The sequence below is a fragment of the Streptopelia decaocto genome (assembly GCF_964273445.1).
Source record: "Streptopelia decaocto genome assembly, chromosome: 2".
Lineage (NCBI taxonomy): Eukaryota > Metazoa > Chordata > Aves > Columbiformes > Columbidae > Streptopelia > Streptopelia decaocto.
In genome coordinates this window covers 87,299,433-87,317,916 of record NC_138655.1, presented here as the reverse complement: position 1 = coordinate 87,317,916, position 18,484 = coordinate 87,299,433, and the positions used below count along the sequence as shown (strand labels likewise).

The following is an 18,484-nucleotide window of genomic DNA, read 5'->3' as shown; positions in this document are numbered from 1 at the left end:
GTTCAGTGACAGTTGCAAAAGACCATCAAAGGTGTAACACAACCCCAACAGCTTTGGTTCATATGTAAGAAACATCTGTGGCTACTACACGTGGTCTTCTGAACCCATCCCAAGAGAACCAAATAAATACTTAGTGAAGCCAACCAACAATACAGTTCCCCCATGTACAGTGGAAATTAAAGGTCTGTAGAATGAAGGTACGTTTACCTCTTTCATGTATGCTTGTATATATAGCATTCAGGAGGCAAAATGGTGGTGCTCATATTTAAAAATGCTGCTCCTATATTTTCTGTTAGGGTGGGCATGCCTAAAGCAGAAGTCACGACTGTAAGTAATTACAGCAATGTGTGCAAAGAAGTAAGCAGGAGAACTTTGTGCTAAGCACTGCACAAGAACATATCTCCCAAATCACTATTTTAATAGGTTTGTGTGGAGTTTCTTTTTGTGCTGCATGATTGCTGGATGACCATTGAGTGTGAAGAAGCTGCCCTCCCTCTCTGAAACAGTTACTGCAAGTCTGATATTCCATTATTTCCCTTTCTAGGATGCCTTCGTGGAGTTGTATGGCAACAGTATGAGGCCTTTGTTCGATTTCTCCTGGATCTCTCTGAAGACTATCCTGAGTCTGGTTCTGGTGGGAGCTTGCATCACTCTGGGCGCTTATCTCGGACATAAGTAGAGTCACTCAGATTGTCATGGATTACAGAAGTCTTTCAAAACAACAAAATAATATTTTTTTTTTCTGTAGAACAATGATATTTTATGAGCAAATCAACTTCCCAGCTAAAGATTAAATCAGCTATTACTGCCAAAGGAAATATCATTTATTTTTACATTGCCGGAAAATTATTTATTAAAAGATATTTACATTTTAACCTGCTAGTTTCAGAAACTCTGCAAGTTGTATCTGTCATCACGTCATGTTGTTATTCTTAACTTTAATGAGCCCCAAAGTATTTTAGGTTCTTTTTTTAATTAATACAGCTGGCTGGATTATTTTATCTCTGAAAAGCAAATATACTGACAAAGACCTACCTGCTTACACTTATGAGGGCAGTTACTTGAGCTGCTAAAGGCTGCGTAATTGTGTTGATTTTCCTTATATTTTCTGGATGGCTGGAAGGGATCTGAAAGACAAGGTCAGCGTGAACAAAGTTCTCACCCTGTCCTGCTGGCAAGAACTGACAGAGTAAATGATTCAACATGGTACATACGTGGAGTCAAGATGGCAACTTCTTGAAGGACACCTGTCTATCCCTACAGGAGAGCAGTTGGAAATACGATTGCCTATGCCTTGTAAACATGCGTTTTCAAGTTACCAGTTGTGCCATCATGTCATAGTCACAATATCCTAATACATGTCAACTCAAATACTTTTTTTTTTTTTAGCAGAATTGTGAAGTTAAATCTTTGGGGCTTGCAGGAAATTGCCATTACCATGATTTTCTCAGCAGTAAAACGTTGTGGTTTTGGGTTTGGTTTTGGTTTTTTTGCGGCTACTGACACAGAAACATCAGGAGACCTTAAGTGCCTGCTTCGACAGAGCAGAGCTGGAGTCTGAAGACCTGACCTGTGTCCCACTTCAGTGGGCTCATATCTGCAACTAATCCTGTTTACTTACTGAGTTCCTCCAGGGGTTTGAAACCAATTAGATGTGGTCTCTAAATCCCTGAAAGTTGAAAAAGATCTTAATTTTATTTGGCAAGAAGCAGACCTCAGCTGAGTTACAGATTAGCTCTGACTATCCTTGTTTATCAAACTGGACACCAAAATCAAGTTCATTTTCATAACAGGAAAAGAAAGTGAGCTTTATCCTCCTGCCCCTTGCCCTCAAAATTGTTTCATGCTAATAATTTCCTAAGACTGTCTACAGAAGTAAAGATGATGAAGAAACTCCAAATCCTCTCTCTGGACAGAGACTCTCTGACACCTCCATCGCGCGGGTGCCTGTTGCTGTTTTGAGTGAAAACAGGGTGGAGGAAAAGGGGTGGGGGCGAAGTCGTCTGCTCATGTTACAAAATGCAACTCCAGTAAAATCAATGCCGAATACTCAGTATACAGTTTTATAAACAGACCTGTGTTCTGAAACCAGATGTGTCAATGCATTTTAAAGCTGGGCTTTCCGTCCGCTCGGAGGGGGCCAGGAGTCCCGATGAAGCCGAAGAACCTGAAGTGCGTTCCACAGGTTGCTCCGAGGCGTGGAAATGTCCAGCGTCAAATGTTTAAGTCAAGCATAGCTATTTTTTCTATGAAACTTTCAAAATCTGGGCATCCAGACATAAAACGAAAAGGTTGCAAAGCTCTGGTTGAAATATACCGTACTATACGTAAGTGCTCTAAGGGTGACAAAAATACAGTGAATAAACTGTAGATTCAACCTCAAGATTTCAGTTGAATAACTTTGTGGCATTATATGCAAAATATCTCCATTAACTTGGGAATGTAATATGTTCAATGTTAAGGCTGTAGTTGATGTTGTGTCTTCAAAGCTGCTTTTTTGTTTGTTTGTTTGTTTTTAAGAGTTGTACATCTCAGCATTTTTACTGCTATTTAGTTGTGGCACCAACACTTTGTATGAGCAAAGATGGGGCGAGCTTACATTTCAAATTTGAAATTACTTTTAATTTTATGGAAATATAGAAAGGAAATGTTTCTAAAAACACAAATAATGTGATCTAAACTATGCTTGATTAAAGAAAAATCTCACCATCAAACAAAAAGCACCTGCAGTGTTTTTAGAGGGCTTCTGTCAGAAGTGGGAGCAACCGAATATTGTGGATTGAGTGTGGGCTTTCTTTGTTTTCAGCTTCCAAGCTGCAGCCAGTTTCAAAACTGGAATTGGCTGGTATTGAGCTAATGTTTCATTTCACAATCTAGTCTTCGTTTCAGTTTGTGCCCATATGCCCATTAAAGTTCATGAACTATTAGACCTCAAATTGTTTCAATATTGTTTATTTTATTAAAGGTTTACATTGACAAAAGTAGTAAAAAATTAACTATCAATTCCAGTGCTGCTATATTACCAGGATAATTCGAATGGGTTTTATTTTTTAATACCTTCCAATGGCAAAAGTGTTTTAAAGCTGCTTTAGAAATAATATGAAGAAGACACATGATACACATTTAAGTAAATACTGAGGATGTTGTGTTCTGTTGTGTCTGCTCACTGGACTTCCCAGTGTATTAGTTAATGCCAAGCAAAGAGTTGTGATGACTGTTGATGATTTTATTTTATTAAAGAGCTAATGGAGTTTTCCCATCCTGACTGCAGAATAGTACAGTATTGTGGCTGCATTAGGTATAATGATAGTTGATAATACATTTATTAAGAAACATATTAGAAACATTGAATGTATATAAAAGCTTGAACTTCTTTAATAAAATCCTCTCACTCCTGCATTTCTTTTGCAGTAATTCCTGTCTTTCCTATTCCTCATTACACTTTCGCATAAGACTTCTTTTCCCCAAAAAATGCCTTATAGACTTCCAAGACTGCACTTCAGTGAAAATCCGTCCTCTGTCACTATGTATGCACATACGGCTGACCACTACCTGCATAACCAAATTGTAAAAGCAAGAAACTAAAAAAAGAGGGACACTTCTGAAGTTAGTTAGGTGTGGAAGATCAGAGGGCAACAAAGGAGGAGGTCAAGCAGTAGAGGGAAACAAAGAGACCACTGAAATATCTCCCTGGTTAGAGAGGACTGTTACGTGGAATTTGTTCATCTCTCATCCTTTCCCTTGAAAAATGATGATATAAGGGCAGAGTAACAGATTACAGAGATCCCACAATTATTCTTCACTATAAAACTTGGTTAATTCTGAAGGTAGTCGTTTTCCAAACAGGAAATCTGTAGGAATTTAAGAGAAATACTTGATTTTGCTGTATTCAGTTTATTTATCATGAATTCTTTTTCACTCCATTTATTAAGATAATAACAAAGGCAAATATTTTGCTTCTGAAAAAAACCAAATCTGTAAGGTTACCTAAGATCTGTTATAGATCAGTAACTTAGGAATAGATGGAAAAACAGGAAAAAAATTCTGCAAGTTGAGTATTCTGAAATCAGAGCTGACACAGAAGACATTTCTTAATAGAACAAGCACTGGATCCACCAAAGGAGTAATGGGGCTGTCGAGGTAACAGAGAGTAAGCAGATAAGGAAGGGGGCTGGAGGATACGTGGAATGACGTTGGTATGCAAGAAAATCTCGAGTTTCATACGATGTAGGAGTTCACCCTAGATGGTCTGAAAATAACTTTTAACTAAACCCAGTGACAAATGTGAGCACTGCATGACTACAATTACTAAAAATCCTCAATTACAAAATTATTTGTGAATTATTATAAAATATCCAATCACTAGAAAAGTTCATTGGTGTGCTGTCGTGACTGAGGATTACACAGTCTGAGCAGGGTTGAACTAATAAGGAACAATTGTGAAAAAATATGTTTCTTTGAAACCAGATGTGCAAAGGAAACACTGAGGTGATGCAGTTTGAAGAATAGGAACCCAGTCCCCCCAATCCTTGCATGTGCACAGGTCCCCCAGCTTTGACCCTGAAGCATGTCACTGTGCTTACCTGTGCACCTGCACCCCAAACACCTACAAGTCCTGTTGATTAAAAGTATAGTGAAGTAGCATGTTTAAAGCCTATATTTTTTTTATTTTCCTCTATCTTTAAACAAGCTAGCAAAACGGTTCATTTGTATTACGAGTTAATCGCTCAGTACTATATGAAAAATTAAACATCTTTTGATTTATGCATATAAAAATTCATTCTCACTGCAAAAGCCCAGCTTTGTTCTTCATTCCTATCTCTCTTTCAAACAAGGCTAAATACAAGGAAGATAAAAGATTGAGTTTAATCTGTATTTGTTCTAAATCACATTCCTATACTGTGTTAATGCAGCTTCATCACACAATGAAATATTTTTCAAAAAGTTATACAGCATTAAGAATTCCACACAAAACCTGTATATTTTTATAATTTAAATAGCATATTTTTTTCTTTTTCTTCTGAATATTTGAATTTTAATTATCACCAGCATAAATGTACATAAACAGATATCGTTTATCCAGTACCTTTGGATGATGTATGTATGGTAATGTAGTTTGTCAGTTTATCATCATTTAATATGATTATGTTGTTCTTTGTCTTTAAAATGTTATAAGAACATGCTGCCATTAAACTTTTCATGTCTGTCTAGTTAATATTGTGAAAAAATAATAAAGCACACTGTGAGTTACTCGTTTTGCATTTGCATTGTTTAGGATTTATTGATAAAAAAACTACTCAAACATTTTGAGTGTAATTCCATAAAAGAAACGTAATATCTCCTTCCTGATAGTTGTGTTGACATGTTCCGCTCAATATTAATATCTACAAGCCCCAATGACACTGTAGAAATGTTACTTAGCCATGTGATTGATTTTTTTCTCTGAACCCAAAATCTTTGAAGTTTTTTGTAAAGCATACACCCTGAAACTATGGGAATGCAACTTACCTGAAAAACAAAAACAAACAAAAAAACCCACATCCGAACTTTTATATATTTCATGGTAGCAGAGGTGCTTTAAAATAACCCTCACATCTTTGAGGCTTATGCAACAGAGACACAAAGTTTTAAATGTACGATTTTTTTTTTAAGGCTGTGATGTTTTTCAAGCTTACATCAGCATGCTTAAAAGATATGGGCGGTGACTTTCACTCATACCACTTTTGTATTAAACCAAAGGTGCTCTTGTGCAAGAACATATTTATAAAATTCACCTTTGAGGGTGTAACTGACTGGACTCCACAGGCTGCCCATCAGGTCAGTGGAGAGGTGATAGAGTAGCTGAGGTGGGTTCTTGGTCTGTCTGGACCATCATGACAGAGGATGAAGGAGTTCTCTCCTTGCTTTGACTGTTTGGAGACTGGTTAATCAGGTGGTTAACATTTCGTAGTGTAACTACCTTTCACAGCACCCCATCACGCTCACTACAACATTCAGAGCTGTAGGTCTGCAGGACAACACGTCAAGTGAGGTTGTTTAAAGACCTTGGTTTAGTCTAAGCATCTGTTTTATCACTGTTCTCACTGGCTAGGGTCACAGATTTAGTAAGTCTATCAACTCACATGTCACTGGTAGGTTCACTGAGTACTGTGATCTCCAGACAGGAAAAAATCACTTCTAAGCAGGACTTCATACATCTAGTACTTGGAAGAGGACCTATAAATACAATGTCAATTACATACTAAAGCTGTGCATAAGAAGTACCTGTGCTGCCAGCAGTTGACAGAGGTCAGCACATAACTTACATTCAAACACTTACTGCATTTCTTCCTTCTCTGGATCCTCCAAAAAGAGCAGCCAGAACCATGTCTATGGACACGACCCCAAATTGCTGCACTGGGCTGATTCCTTAGGGTGGAAACCTCCAGCAAAGGCTGCAATCAAAGAGCCAGAGTTCCTCAAAGGTCTCTGTGCATCGAGGTGCAATAACCCAGGTTTGACAAGCTGCTGCTGTGTGAAATCCAGGCCACAGGTGTCCTGTACACCTTGGGACCTAGGGACAGTACCAGCAGTTCTGCTGTCCCATACGTCTGATGACTTGTGGAAAGTGCAGTGGGACTCTTCTATTTATTTGCTAAAACTACTTTTTGTCCGCGTAGAAAGGAGCTGGAAAAGCATATTAGCAAGTTTCAACAGGAGAAAAAGAAGTAAAATATTGTTGTTACTGCTCAAGGTTACAATTGGTTTCCAGCAGGTATTTAGGTATTTTGCTTCTTAAAGACTCATATAAACAGGCTCTCAAATTACAGTTGTTGCCAGATACCTTCTGCGGCTTTTAGTTCATGTAGAACACAGCTAAATTAGCTCAGGTAATGAGTATTTAACTGCCCTAAGAATTTATGCAACTTCTTGAGTGGGTTTTGCAGCCTAGCGTGTGCCGTGTGCTGTCATGTATGCACTCCTGAGTGCCTCAAATTAGTACAGTAATGCCTTTCAAGGACAATTCAGGCACATGTACAAAACATCTACCCCTATGTCTGTGTTCCTGGAGACAGAGAATGTGGAGGAAAGTCAGCCTGAAACTGAAAGACACAGCAACAGCAGCAGAACACAACTAACAGACTCTGTCCTGTGCTCGGACTGAACAGTCCAGCAGAGAACAAGGTTATTAAATCCTTGCAAGACAGAAGGTAAGCAGATCTGCAGTTCTCCAAGTACTGCCATCCCTCCCGCCCCCCAATTATTCTGTGAGACTGAAAAAAGAAGAAAAGGATTTAGAGGGAAGTAGCCTCAGCACTGTCTTTTTTTCTAGCTAAGACCTAACAAAAGAAGATGGGATTAAATTTCTCTAGGGAGGCAAACTGAGTTCAGGAAAATTACTTCACTGATTCCCCTCTTTCTGCCTGGTCAGATGACTCCAGTTTCTCTAAAAAGCTAACAGCTTAGCACCCGTGATTAAATGCCTACCTTACCACTGGGACAAAGCACAGTGAACAGATGGGGGGAAACAGAAGAGGTCTGGATAAAGACAAAATGAACATTAGATCTGACAAATAAAGTGGGATTTGGCTATCTGAAAATTAGGTAGGAGTACCTTTAAAACAAGTTTTGCTGGGGCAAAACCAGAAAGCTTCCTTCTCAAAATATATTCAAAAATTTTCAAGCTCTAAGTCTCCATAGAAGTTCCACTGCTGGCAGAGTGCTGCAGTTCCTCTGCAGCAGCAGGCTCTCGGTCCTCTGGTACCCATAGCTCCTGCTTTTGTCTCCCTAGCTTATTAAATATTTAATGAGAGACTGCAAATGATGCGAAGCAAAATTTATTCTAGTATGACTGGCCAGATAACAACTGCATGCCATTTAAGTTTCACATAACTCCTGCACCTAAGACAAGTTAGCCTTCTGCTCGTGACTAACTTTTTTGGTATTAAGAACTGTTTCTGAGGAGGTCTTACTCGGGGCAAAACAACCAAGCAGTCAAGAATTGTACACTGCAAGGAACTGACTTGTACAGGCAAACAAACAACAAAGCAGTTCTTGAAGCATCCCAACATAGTTTACTGCACCTCACTACCACTGAGCATGAGTAGTGAAAACGTTCAGAATGGCTCTCTAAAACCTCAAAGGTGTAAAAACACAAGTCAGTAAAAACTGTCAGCATATAATGTTTTTGAAGACTCCTCAAGGTTCAGGCACACTCCTTGCTATCCTGCCATAAACTCAAAAGTTTTTCTGGCTGAGTTTGGCTAGAAGATGCCTCTTCATTTCCAATGGGGATTTCAGTTCTGGTATTGACGTGTGCAACTCATTCAAAATGTATAAAGTTGCTTCTTGGATACACTAGATAAATGCATCAGTGTGCTGTCTTCTGCATGTGTCCTCCAGAACTCCCATTACAAGCATGGCCACAACAGTGGGAATCCAATGCTTTGATTATAGTGAGAAGCTCTGAAATCAGCACTAACTCAAACAAGGTCCTGGTGATGCAGATAAAAACGTGCATCTGGAGCAGACTGTATCAACGCAAAGCTTCATAAAGCCACAGGTGACAGAAATAAAAGCCAGCCAATCTATTTATTTGGAGATAAAATGGAAAAGGAACCTACTTCCCTTTGTCCACCTGAAAAGCTACAGACACCTGTCTACCTGGTCAGAGATGCTATCCAGTGCCCTAGTTAGGCATTTTCTTGAGGTCATCTGGAGTTTCATGCAGGTTTAAATCTCTCCCCAGCTGTACATTCCCACTCTAAAAAAATTACTGATCCTCAATCTAACCAGTAACTAAGTTTTTCCCACTCCTGCCTGTGCCTTCCAGAATATCACTGTCCTTACCTGTCTGGGAACATTAAAACCCTTTGGCAGATAAGGTGTAATAGATGTGGATGATACTATTAGTGGATTATTAACAATAATGTGTATATCTCAGGCTATGCTATTGTGATCATAAGCACCATGGTGATGTCTGCATTGCTAGATCACTGAGCTGTGCTGGTTTTATCCAGATGAAGAGGAGACACCTGATGCCATTTCTGTCAAAGCAGCCACAACCCACAATAAGGTGTTTAGTCTGGCTGTAGGGGGATGAATGACACCTGATCCAGCATCATCTGGCTAGAATGGCACAAACAGGCTTTATTCCATTCACCATAAAGCTGTATGGCAGAAACTTAACTTACAGGAGGGGGAAAAAAATAATTTAGTTAGCTTGACCCAGCAGGGGTTACACTGGGAGCAGCACTTTGTGTGATGCATTCATGTAAATGTATGCCATGCAACTACTTCATATTCCTTCAAAAACTGCTCTTTCTGTCAAGTATCATGGACCCCAAAATTTGATTTATTGTACCACTGAGATACCATAAGAAATCTCTCCATGCATAGAGCTTCATGTCTTATATACAGGAACTGACAAGCATATCTGATGCAAACATGTAAGAGGTCAAGGCATGCGGTCTGTTACTGACCACTGACTGAGACCACAAACATATTTATTCACACTGGCATGGTAACAGCTTTGACAGACCCTCAATCTTGGTTGGGGCAACTACATCAGAAATTGTGAAAGGATAAAATGTACATTCAGCACTAAAACAAAACAAAGAGCTGCACTGTACACTATTGCTGCAGTGGAAATAATTTACTACAAGCTTGCACAAAAAAATTGAAACAACTCACGTGTGTAACAGCATGTACCTATGGTTGGTTGAGTGAGCTTAGCAACACTCAAACTGTACAGCACTTCATAGATTCAGAGAATGGTTTGGATTGGGAGGGACCATCGAAGATCACCTAGTCCAACCCCCCTGCCATGGGCAGAGACATCTTCCACTACATCAGGCTGCACAAAGCCCCATCCAGCCTGACCTTGAACACTTTCAGGGATGGGGCATCCACAGCTTCTCTGGGCAACCTGTTCCAGTGTTTCAGCACTGTCACTGTAAAAAAAATTATTGTGTCCAATCTAAAGCTACCCTCCTTCAGTTTGAACCGTTGCCCCTTGTTCTGTCACAACTTATACATTTCAAATCTTAACAGCACATCAGAACTATTAAACATAAATAAATTGACACTGTGACCCCTGGATAGTTTGGAAAGAAAACAGCGGGAGGCTGGAAAATGAACCCAAGTGCCACATGAAATGCTGCAACAGGCAACAAGGCAGTTTGGAAATGCACTTCCTTCAAGACAGCGTCACAGCAAAATGCTGAGAGGCATCACCCCTGGGTACCTGCTACTACATGACCCCACAGCACTGCAAATGGCAAATCAAAGTGACTTTGACTAAACAGCTCCTCTTCCTGACCTGGGCCATACTCCCTCTGAACAGTGGAGGACCCCACTGGCAGGACCCAGCAACGCAAAACACATCAGACAACCTCAAACACGAGTTTTGGCAAGCTTGTGTAGCGTAAAGATGCCAACACCCTGCAATATGCCCAGCAGGTGGAGGAGAAGCCACAGTGCTGCAGCACAATTAATGCTGCTTTTCTTTTCAGAGGCCTGTGCCACCTTGTCCACCGCCCAGATGGCGTGGCCTGGAAGGGACCGCTGTCTGCACGGCCCTGTCCTCCGATCATTTCACTTGAAGCCAAAACTGGCAGCAAACCAAGGTCTTGTCTCATGAGACTGTAAATTAATGTTGCTGAAGGAAGCTGGTGAGTAGTTCGTGCGGCTCTGGGTTTGCTTTCCATCTGGTGTCAAACTTTGAATTCCCTCTGCACCTTGGAATAAAACAGGTGAGGTGCCTGGGCCACTCAGCACCCCCTCCATATTAGTAATTTCCTTTCATCCAAGCCTTAAAAAAAAATTCCCTGATCTTGCTACAGTTTTGAAATGTTATAGGGTTTTCTTGCACTAAAAAAGCAGCTGTTATTTCTCTCCAGGCTTTGCAAAAATTCCTCCCATTAAGCAACTCATTTGCTGCTAGCAGCAGGCACAGATTCCTCCAACACACAGCTCCAAAGCTGGTACGTTTTACACTTCAAAAATGTGGCCACAGAAAAGAAACAGATGTATTTTAAACAAAGGTGCTCCCTTTCAGCTCCTCCTTACTCCTCCGCCTCGCAGGGTATCTAATAAACCCTTCACTCTAGCCGCTGACCACCTAAATCAGCATGATGAATTGTCCCAATGTTTTCATTAGGGACGTAAAATCAATCTTTAACCAAGGACAAATAGCACTACTTCCAGTTACATCCAAGTCACAGCTTCCAGTTCTGGAATTAGATGTCAACCCTGTTACATTACGGCTGCTTCCTTGTTTTCTGCCAAGATGAAGGGGGAAAGGAAGGTCGGTCCAGAGGTCACAAAAGATATTCAACAAGTATCAAAGGGGAAAAAAAAAAACTACACAGCTACCTCCAACAAGAGATGAGCCAGCATCCACGGTTCAGATGGGTCTAGGCTCCTCTCCACATCACACGCTTTTCAAAGTATGCTACCAACTCAAGAACTACTCCCATCACCATCTACTGCGAAACTCTCATTAATATTAGCTGGAGCCAGGGAAAGAGATTGTCTTGCTTGCACTGAAAGGGGAGTCATTGATGGCTGCAGAACAGCTTTAACTGCTTACACAAGGCTATTCAACTATGTGAGAAAAGCATGGATCTTTCTTCAAGTATCTTTACTTGCCTTAAGTTCAAGTTGATTATGGTGGGAAGCTCTGTGGCTGGAAAAAAAACAGAGAGCCATCCCAAGTACTGCTCATCCCTTATGAGGACAAAACCCCAGCTGTCCCTTTACAATACTTGCATGCCCCTTTGAAAGCAACACCAAAACAGCCAGAAAGGTATTAGGGAAATGGAACACGACACACAGCGGTGACATGTATCACAAGTGAGGAAAACACACGCAAACACAGATGTACCCTGGTCTAAGTGGTATCGGTTTCTTTGCTTATTTTGCATGCTTGACAAGGCACATTTTACTGCATGCTTTCCCAAGTCTTTCTGGAATTTTTAGTGCATCGCCAGAATGCCACCAACAAGGTCATGATGAAAAAGTCTCCATTCTCTTGCCTTGAAACACTAAAATTCTCTCCTACAGGAAAAAAATTGTTAAAAAAAGAGGCCCTGGTTCAATTCACTTTTTTGATGTAGTAGTTACTTGGAAAGAATTAGCTAGTCAAAAAATATATCACTTTTGGCAAACGAGTGTATACACCCACCTAAAAACAAAACAAACCAAAAACCCCCACAAAAACACAAAACCAAAAATAAAACCGCACACAGAAACAACCCTGTCCTTCATTTTCAACTGTGTGTCCACTGCCGAATCATCCTTTTCTTTAATTACAGCTGACAATTGCACAGCTGTCTCTAAGGCAGCGTGCTCATAAAGACACATTCATTGCAATGAGATTCATGACAAGACTTCACACTTAACTGTTGTCAACATAACTTCATTAATGTGTCTTGAGTATCCATTTGCCCACTCCCACCCACTTCAAAACCAAAATTAAAACCCGCTTTTCTTCTGTCATCACATCCCCCAACAACTATCACCGCTCACTCAAGTGTTGGGAAAATAGGTCACTGCTTTTTCCGTAATCTCCATAAACTAACACTACTTCCAACAAAAGCAGTGTACAAACAAACTCGGAGTCACAAATGAAAGAAGCCATTTTCATTTCCCAAAGAGCACATCTATTTATCGTGTTGACCGATCCAATTAAGTGGTATGATTCACCAATGACTAGTAGCACAAACACACATTCATGTCTTAAATTCTGTCAAAACATTACAAAATTAGACAGCACAGAGCAGCTACCGTTGTCATTTTAATGATGTGCCCATGATGACTATCACTGGCAAAACAAATACTTCAGTGTTACATGAGCCCTTTTAATGCGTAAAATATTTTCTATAAAAATAAGCTTGCATACTTAGAAGACAACAGTGTGGTAGAGGTCAATTATAAAAATTATTTTTACTGGATAGAAGAGACCTAAATGTTCTCTCTCACAAACATCAGGAAAGCTTATCTTACGCACACGCAGGGTGGCAGCCCCAAATGGAAACAAAAAAAAAACCCTATGGGACTCTAAACAAGAAAAATGTCCATATTTCCTATCTGTCCAAACAGGAGCTGAGCACATGATAAAACATGTCTACAGGTGGAGGCAACTATCTGAAAACAAGAGATGTTAGCAGATTTTGCTTTTCAAGACATTTATCAGTCAAAACTACTTGTGAGTCATGCTGAGACCAAGTTTTATATTAGAACGCTCAATTAAATGACCTGTTTGTATCATCATTGAGAAGACTGATAATCAACCTGCACATGTGAACTTTGCCATAAAGGTCTATTGACACCAATAACCAGGGACTTGGTTACAACACTGCTTATTTTTCATACCTTCATGGGAACAAAAACAAAATGTTCAACTTGAACTGAGGGACAACTATAAGGCAGAGCAAGTTCAAGTAGGATTAAGGAGGTCCTTCCTGCTCATGAGTCCTCCCTACTCATATCGGGCTTTGGATTTTGTAAGACGTTTGCATCTTTAAATCCTAGATGTAGCTAAGGGTGTCGTGAACCTCATAAGGGTCAAGCCTTTGGTGACTTTCCGAGTCAGGAGAGGACCACAACCTGAAGGGAATATCGATGCTAGGATGTGGGGCACCAGCACAAGGAAACTGCCCTCTATGTTGGAATTTGGCTTAGGAGGGAGTTCCTTTGAATATCTCTGCTACTGTCTCTCTCTGCTCCTTTGCTGTCTCCCCTCTTTTGTACTGCAGATGTATGCACATACAGAGCTGTAATTAAGACCCCAGCACTGATGACTCTCCTTGTAATTGTCCCTATAGTCCACTGGGCCACACAGAGAGCATTTAGTGTCACAGGTAAGTGTCCTTATGAAACAATTGATGTTGTCAGACAACTTTTTCCCTGAGTTTCCCTCTCTCCTCCAGCCTCCCTGACCTTGTTTGATGGGAAGATGGAACATGGTAAGGGAAGGAAATAGTACAGCTGGAAGTTCCCCAGGAAACCTTGGAATAGCTCTATGGTGGAAGAAAAACATCCCTGGAAGTTATGAAATCACTTCTAAAACTGGTTTATCTGTATTGCAGGAAGTATGTGGTGAATCTTTCTTCGTAAATGTGATTTGACTATATGTAGGCAATACAGCAAGACAAATTCAAGTTCTGGCACATGAAGACTTTCTATTACTCTATATACTCTACTAAGCAGAAATTCAAAATTACACAGTAGAATATGAGAGAAAAGCAGTCATCCTGAAAAAAAGTGTGGGTTTTTTTTCCAGATGTATTTATTTTGCTGAAAATGCCATCTAGCTGCAAAAGCTTATTATAATGTTAACTATGGTGCTGCTATTCTACCTGTATAATCAGCTTAACACTTCTGAAGATTTAAAGAATAGTGTAGTAATTATGTGTTCCCATGTTAATGTCAGCTTTAAAATGAAGGGAAAAACCACTTGTGCATGCCTCACAGAAACAAGTAGTTGTTCTAAATCCATCTTCCTTGAAAGCAAGCTGTAAACTCTCCAATTTCAAAACAGAGAGATGTATCTTATGCAATTTGTCTGGTTAATATTAAGATAATTCATAATAAAAAGCTGGAGGGGGGAGAATTAGGTGCTAGGAAAAGATGTCTGGGCACACATCAACCACCAAAATGGATTGAGATGAAAAAGGGAGAACAGAACAGCTATTAAACTTCTGCCTTGTCTTCACTGGGGCTGTTGTTATAAACTTTGAGTACAGCTGCACTTAATGAGTTTGTGTAAAAGCAGACATCATACAAATGGGAGAAAGTAGGAACTTTATCCAATTAGATAAGAGAATTGGCCAGCAGCCTCCAACAAACTGAAAAGCTCCTCCAACTTCAGGGATGAGAGCTAATTATAACTCTGTTTTTGTGTGTGCACGATGCTACTAAATTATTGAGAAATGTTGTCCTGTCAAAAAACTGACTTGATTATTACAGATAGAGTATTTGCCAGAGACAGGGGCTGGACAGTGATTAGCCTTGATAACAAGAGAAGTCGTTCTGCCATCAAACTTCAGTGTATAAATGGCTTCCCTTCTTAAATTTGTCGCAAAACTTGGGCAACTGGGTGGAATGGCAAGAATTTCTACTTCTTGTTGGTAGCAAGGATACAAGGATGACACGTTGACATATATAGTTGCGTGCCTGTTCAAGGTAGCTCAAGAGACGTTCAGTGTTGAAACTATCACACAAACTGGGGTATTTGTTTACCTTTTTTTTTTTTTTAAACACACAATAAGAAGGATTAGAACTGAGGAAGCAAGGGAACGATGTCCCTTCTCCTCCTCCTTCGTCACCTCCAAGCATGCTTCCTTAGCACACTATGCTATGAGTACTTTGGGTGTGCAACTCCCAGCAGCCATGGCCCAAACAGCCTTCTTGTCTCTGTGGACAAGTAGGTCCCCCAGACACCTCCAGGCAACACTGCCCAAAAAGACAGGCAATTTTCAAGAGACAAATGAGATTTTATGTAAGGAGAAAAAAGTGCAAGAGGGCTGTGAAAGTGCAGGGAGGGGAACTGGAATTAGAGAATGTGTTAATTCAATATTAGAAAACAGGTTCAAACTTTGGACCCTGCTGTTTCACTTCACCCGTGCCTCCTTTGGAATGAGTACTTGCAACCCCTGCCAACCAGTGTTGCTCCTAATGGCTTAACTCCCAGGTTCTGTGCTCACTGACAACCTGTGCAGACTGTCATTATGAGTACAAAATCGTATTTTCAGGACAAGGTGGAGCCACTGGGACTCCTTGGAAGAAGCCAGAAAAAACAAGACAGAGAAACCCAAAGCAGACAGGGCACAGCAGAAGGCTGAGACTGCTAATAGGACAGCTGTAAACAAGGAAGAAAGACTCAAACACAGGGTTTAAAAGGGCACTGGGAAGAGTCCAGAAAAGCTGTGTTTGAATCTATCCAGGTCATACTTCCAAACTAATGTATTTTAATTCAATTATTCTAGAAGCAAATAAACTAATTAGCTTAGATTTATATAATCAGTAAGACAACAGAGCAAGCGACATCTGAAGAGACTTACAGCAATCGTTTGAACTTTGAACGAAGACTATCAGTGCAGCTCCTAAACGTAACACAGACAAGAGGGAGGTTTAAGGCTTCTAAACACAGGTTCAGCGTGGTAATTTAGAAATGGTAAATAAAAGCAGTAGTGCCTTATTAAATGAAAAGCAAATCACCAAGAAATCAGCTTTCAGGGAATTGCCACATTGCACTCACATGGAAAATTACCCAGCAGTTTTTTTCTGAACCAAGAAACATGAATCAGTTCTGCTTAGCAAATGCCTGAGCCAAACTCTTTTATTGTGAGGGTTTCAATAGACACTCAAGTAACTTTGACAGCAGGGAGGGGGAAGGGTGTCTCTGACCCACTTTCCATATTACAGTGTCACTTGGGTGATGGTGGTACGAGTGTTCACAGCAGAAACTCTTCTCTTTAATTTTCCTCTCCTGCTTGCCCACCATTGCTTTGTTTAAATACACCACAGATGTTACCATGGGCTCAAGAATAAGATTAATAGAGCTTAATGATTGCTGGAGACTTACACGCGTTCAGCTGGTGATGTCTTCAGCATGGAGGCCCTTTACATAGCGCAAGAGGAAAACCTGCTTTTTTCTTTGGCTTTCTCATTTCATAGCCATTTTGAAAGCAGAGTTCTCATTTCTTCCTGACATCTTTGCCCAAAATCTCTTAAGACACTGTGAGAAATTTTGAAGGTCAGCCTGTGGAACCTAAACGATTTTTTTTCTAGGCTCTCTGCCAAGAAGTTTCTTGCTACTTCTTATGCTGCTGGTCTGGGAGAAGATGCAACCGTGCCTTTTTGTGGAGCAACAAAAGCCTACAGAGACAGGGAACTGGACTACTGATGCCTGAAAGAAAGGCTCCATGTGCACAGGTGGCAGGGAAACCAGAAGCCCACGTGTGCAGGCACATAAGGGCTGCATCCCCTCCAGGCACCCTGGCAAGGGACGTGACAGATGAACTGGGATGAAAACACAGAAAATTTGAGCAAGAGAGGCAAAATAAAAAGGAAGCATGTGGAGCTATTAGAAAATGACAGGTTCTTCCCACAGCAAGGGCTGAAATACACCTACAAGTCTGATCATCCACAATAAAAATTTTCTCTTTAAAAATCCCTCACTGCTAGCTATGTTTCAGTCTGGTTTTCAACAGATCCTGATTTGCTATGAACCCTCGCCCGTCTGCTTTGATATGTCACAAGCCACTAACCTGACAGCTCTCTGGCAGACTCCCAAGCATCTTCAAAAATACAAAACCAACCTTGCTTCTAGTACTTCCCCTACTTCCAGCTCCTAAAGCAAGATCTAATTCGGGAGTTTGAAAAGAGCAGAATCAGAAACAGAGCTCATCAATGTCCTGATAAAGAAAGCCTAAACTAATAAGTTATACTGTCAAAAGCAATGGAATAAATGGGAAAAGAAAAGTAGGAACAGTTCAATGTCAGCCCTTAGGCTGCCCAGCGGTGTATGCCACAGCAGGGGTAACAAGCCCTTGAGAAGCACACAAATAATTCTGCTACGCATAGACTGGGATTACACCATGTGACTCCCAACACGGGTGCATGAATTTGGGGGCTACTGCGCAATCTGAACCCAAGCAGTGCAAGGAGGTGAGCCAGCAAAAACGGCTAAGGAGACCCCTGTCCAATCTTATCAGACAGTAAAGCAGCCACAGACCTAAGGAACGACAGTCATCAGCAACAAGACCTCTTCCAAACTCTCTAACTTCCCTTGGCTAAGGAGTGCTGTTCAAAGTGCTGGTTCACATTTTTGGGGGTTAAGGAGACTGGTCACGCTCGCACTGGCCAGTTATACTCAGAAGACAAAAAGAGAAGACTAAGACTGGAGAGGGAAAAGTCAGAAGAAGTAATATAGTTTTTATTTTTCCATCAACAATACATTTGTATTCTCATTCCATTTGAGAAACAAGGTCTCCTTTTTGCTTTCTTCAGAAGCTTTTCTTCCTTTCCTGTTATGTTCACTCAGGTGACAAAGGCATAATTCCTTCTTGTGCCCAAGTCTTCTCTCTTGACTTTGGGCTATTCACTTTGCCTCTGTGCTCCTCAAAGCCAGCTATAATACGGGCATTATAGCAACTTGTACCTTACAAGAAGCACCATGGGCATAAAACCACTCATTATTGTGAAGCTCTCATATACTGTGGAGGAAGAAGATACAGAATATATATTAATCCACATGAATTAGGCTTTAAAAAGATGCTGCAGAGGATAAAAGACTTGACTGAATTATGACATGTAACTGAGTAAAGCAGTGTTGTTTCCTGAACAACCAAAGCCTTAAGACACTCTTACTCCTGCAAACAGCATCACAAAATCTCTGATGGATTACAGATAGGTAGGACTTCTGTTTTACATCTCAGCCAGAAGACAAGAATCATTCTGCTGCTCAATGGGCTAAAAACACGCAGTGGGTCAAACA

At 40.5% G+C, this 18,484-nt stretch overlaps 1 protein-coding gene across 1 annotated transcript in view; it reads left to right on the top strand.

Moving 5' to 3' along the window:
- BCL2 (BCL2 apoptosis regulator) overlaps positions 1-5,250 on the top strand; it is a 95,019-nt gene extending 89,769 nt beyond the window's left edge. The window contains exon 2 of the mRNA XM_082044170.1: positions 545-5,250. Within this exon, the coding sequence (XP_081900296.1) occupies positions 545-679 (135 nt within the window). The 3' untranslated portion in view covers positions 680-5,250. The remainder of the gene's footprint in view (positions 1-544) is intronic.
- Positions 5,251-18,484: the final 13,234 nt, after the last annotated feature.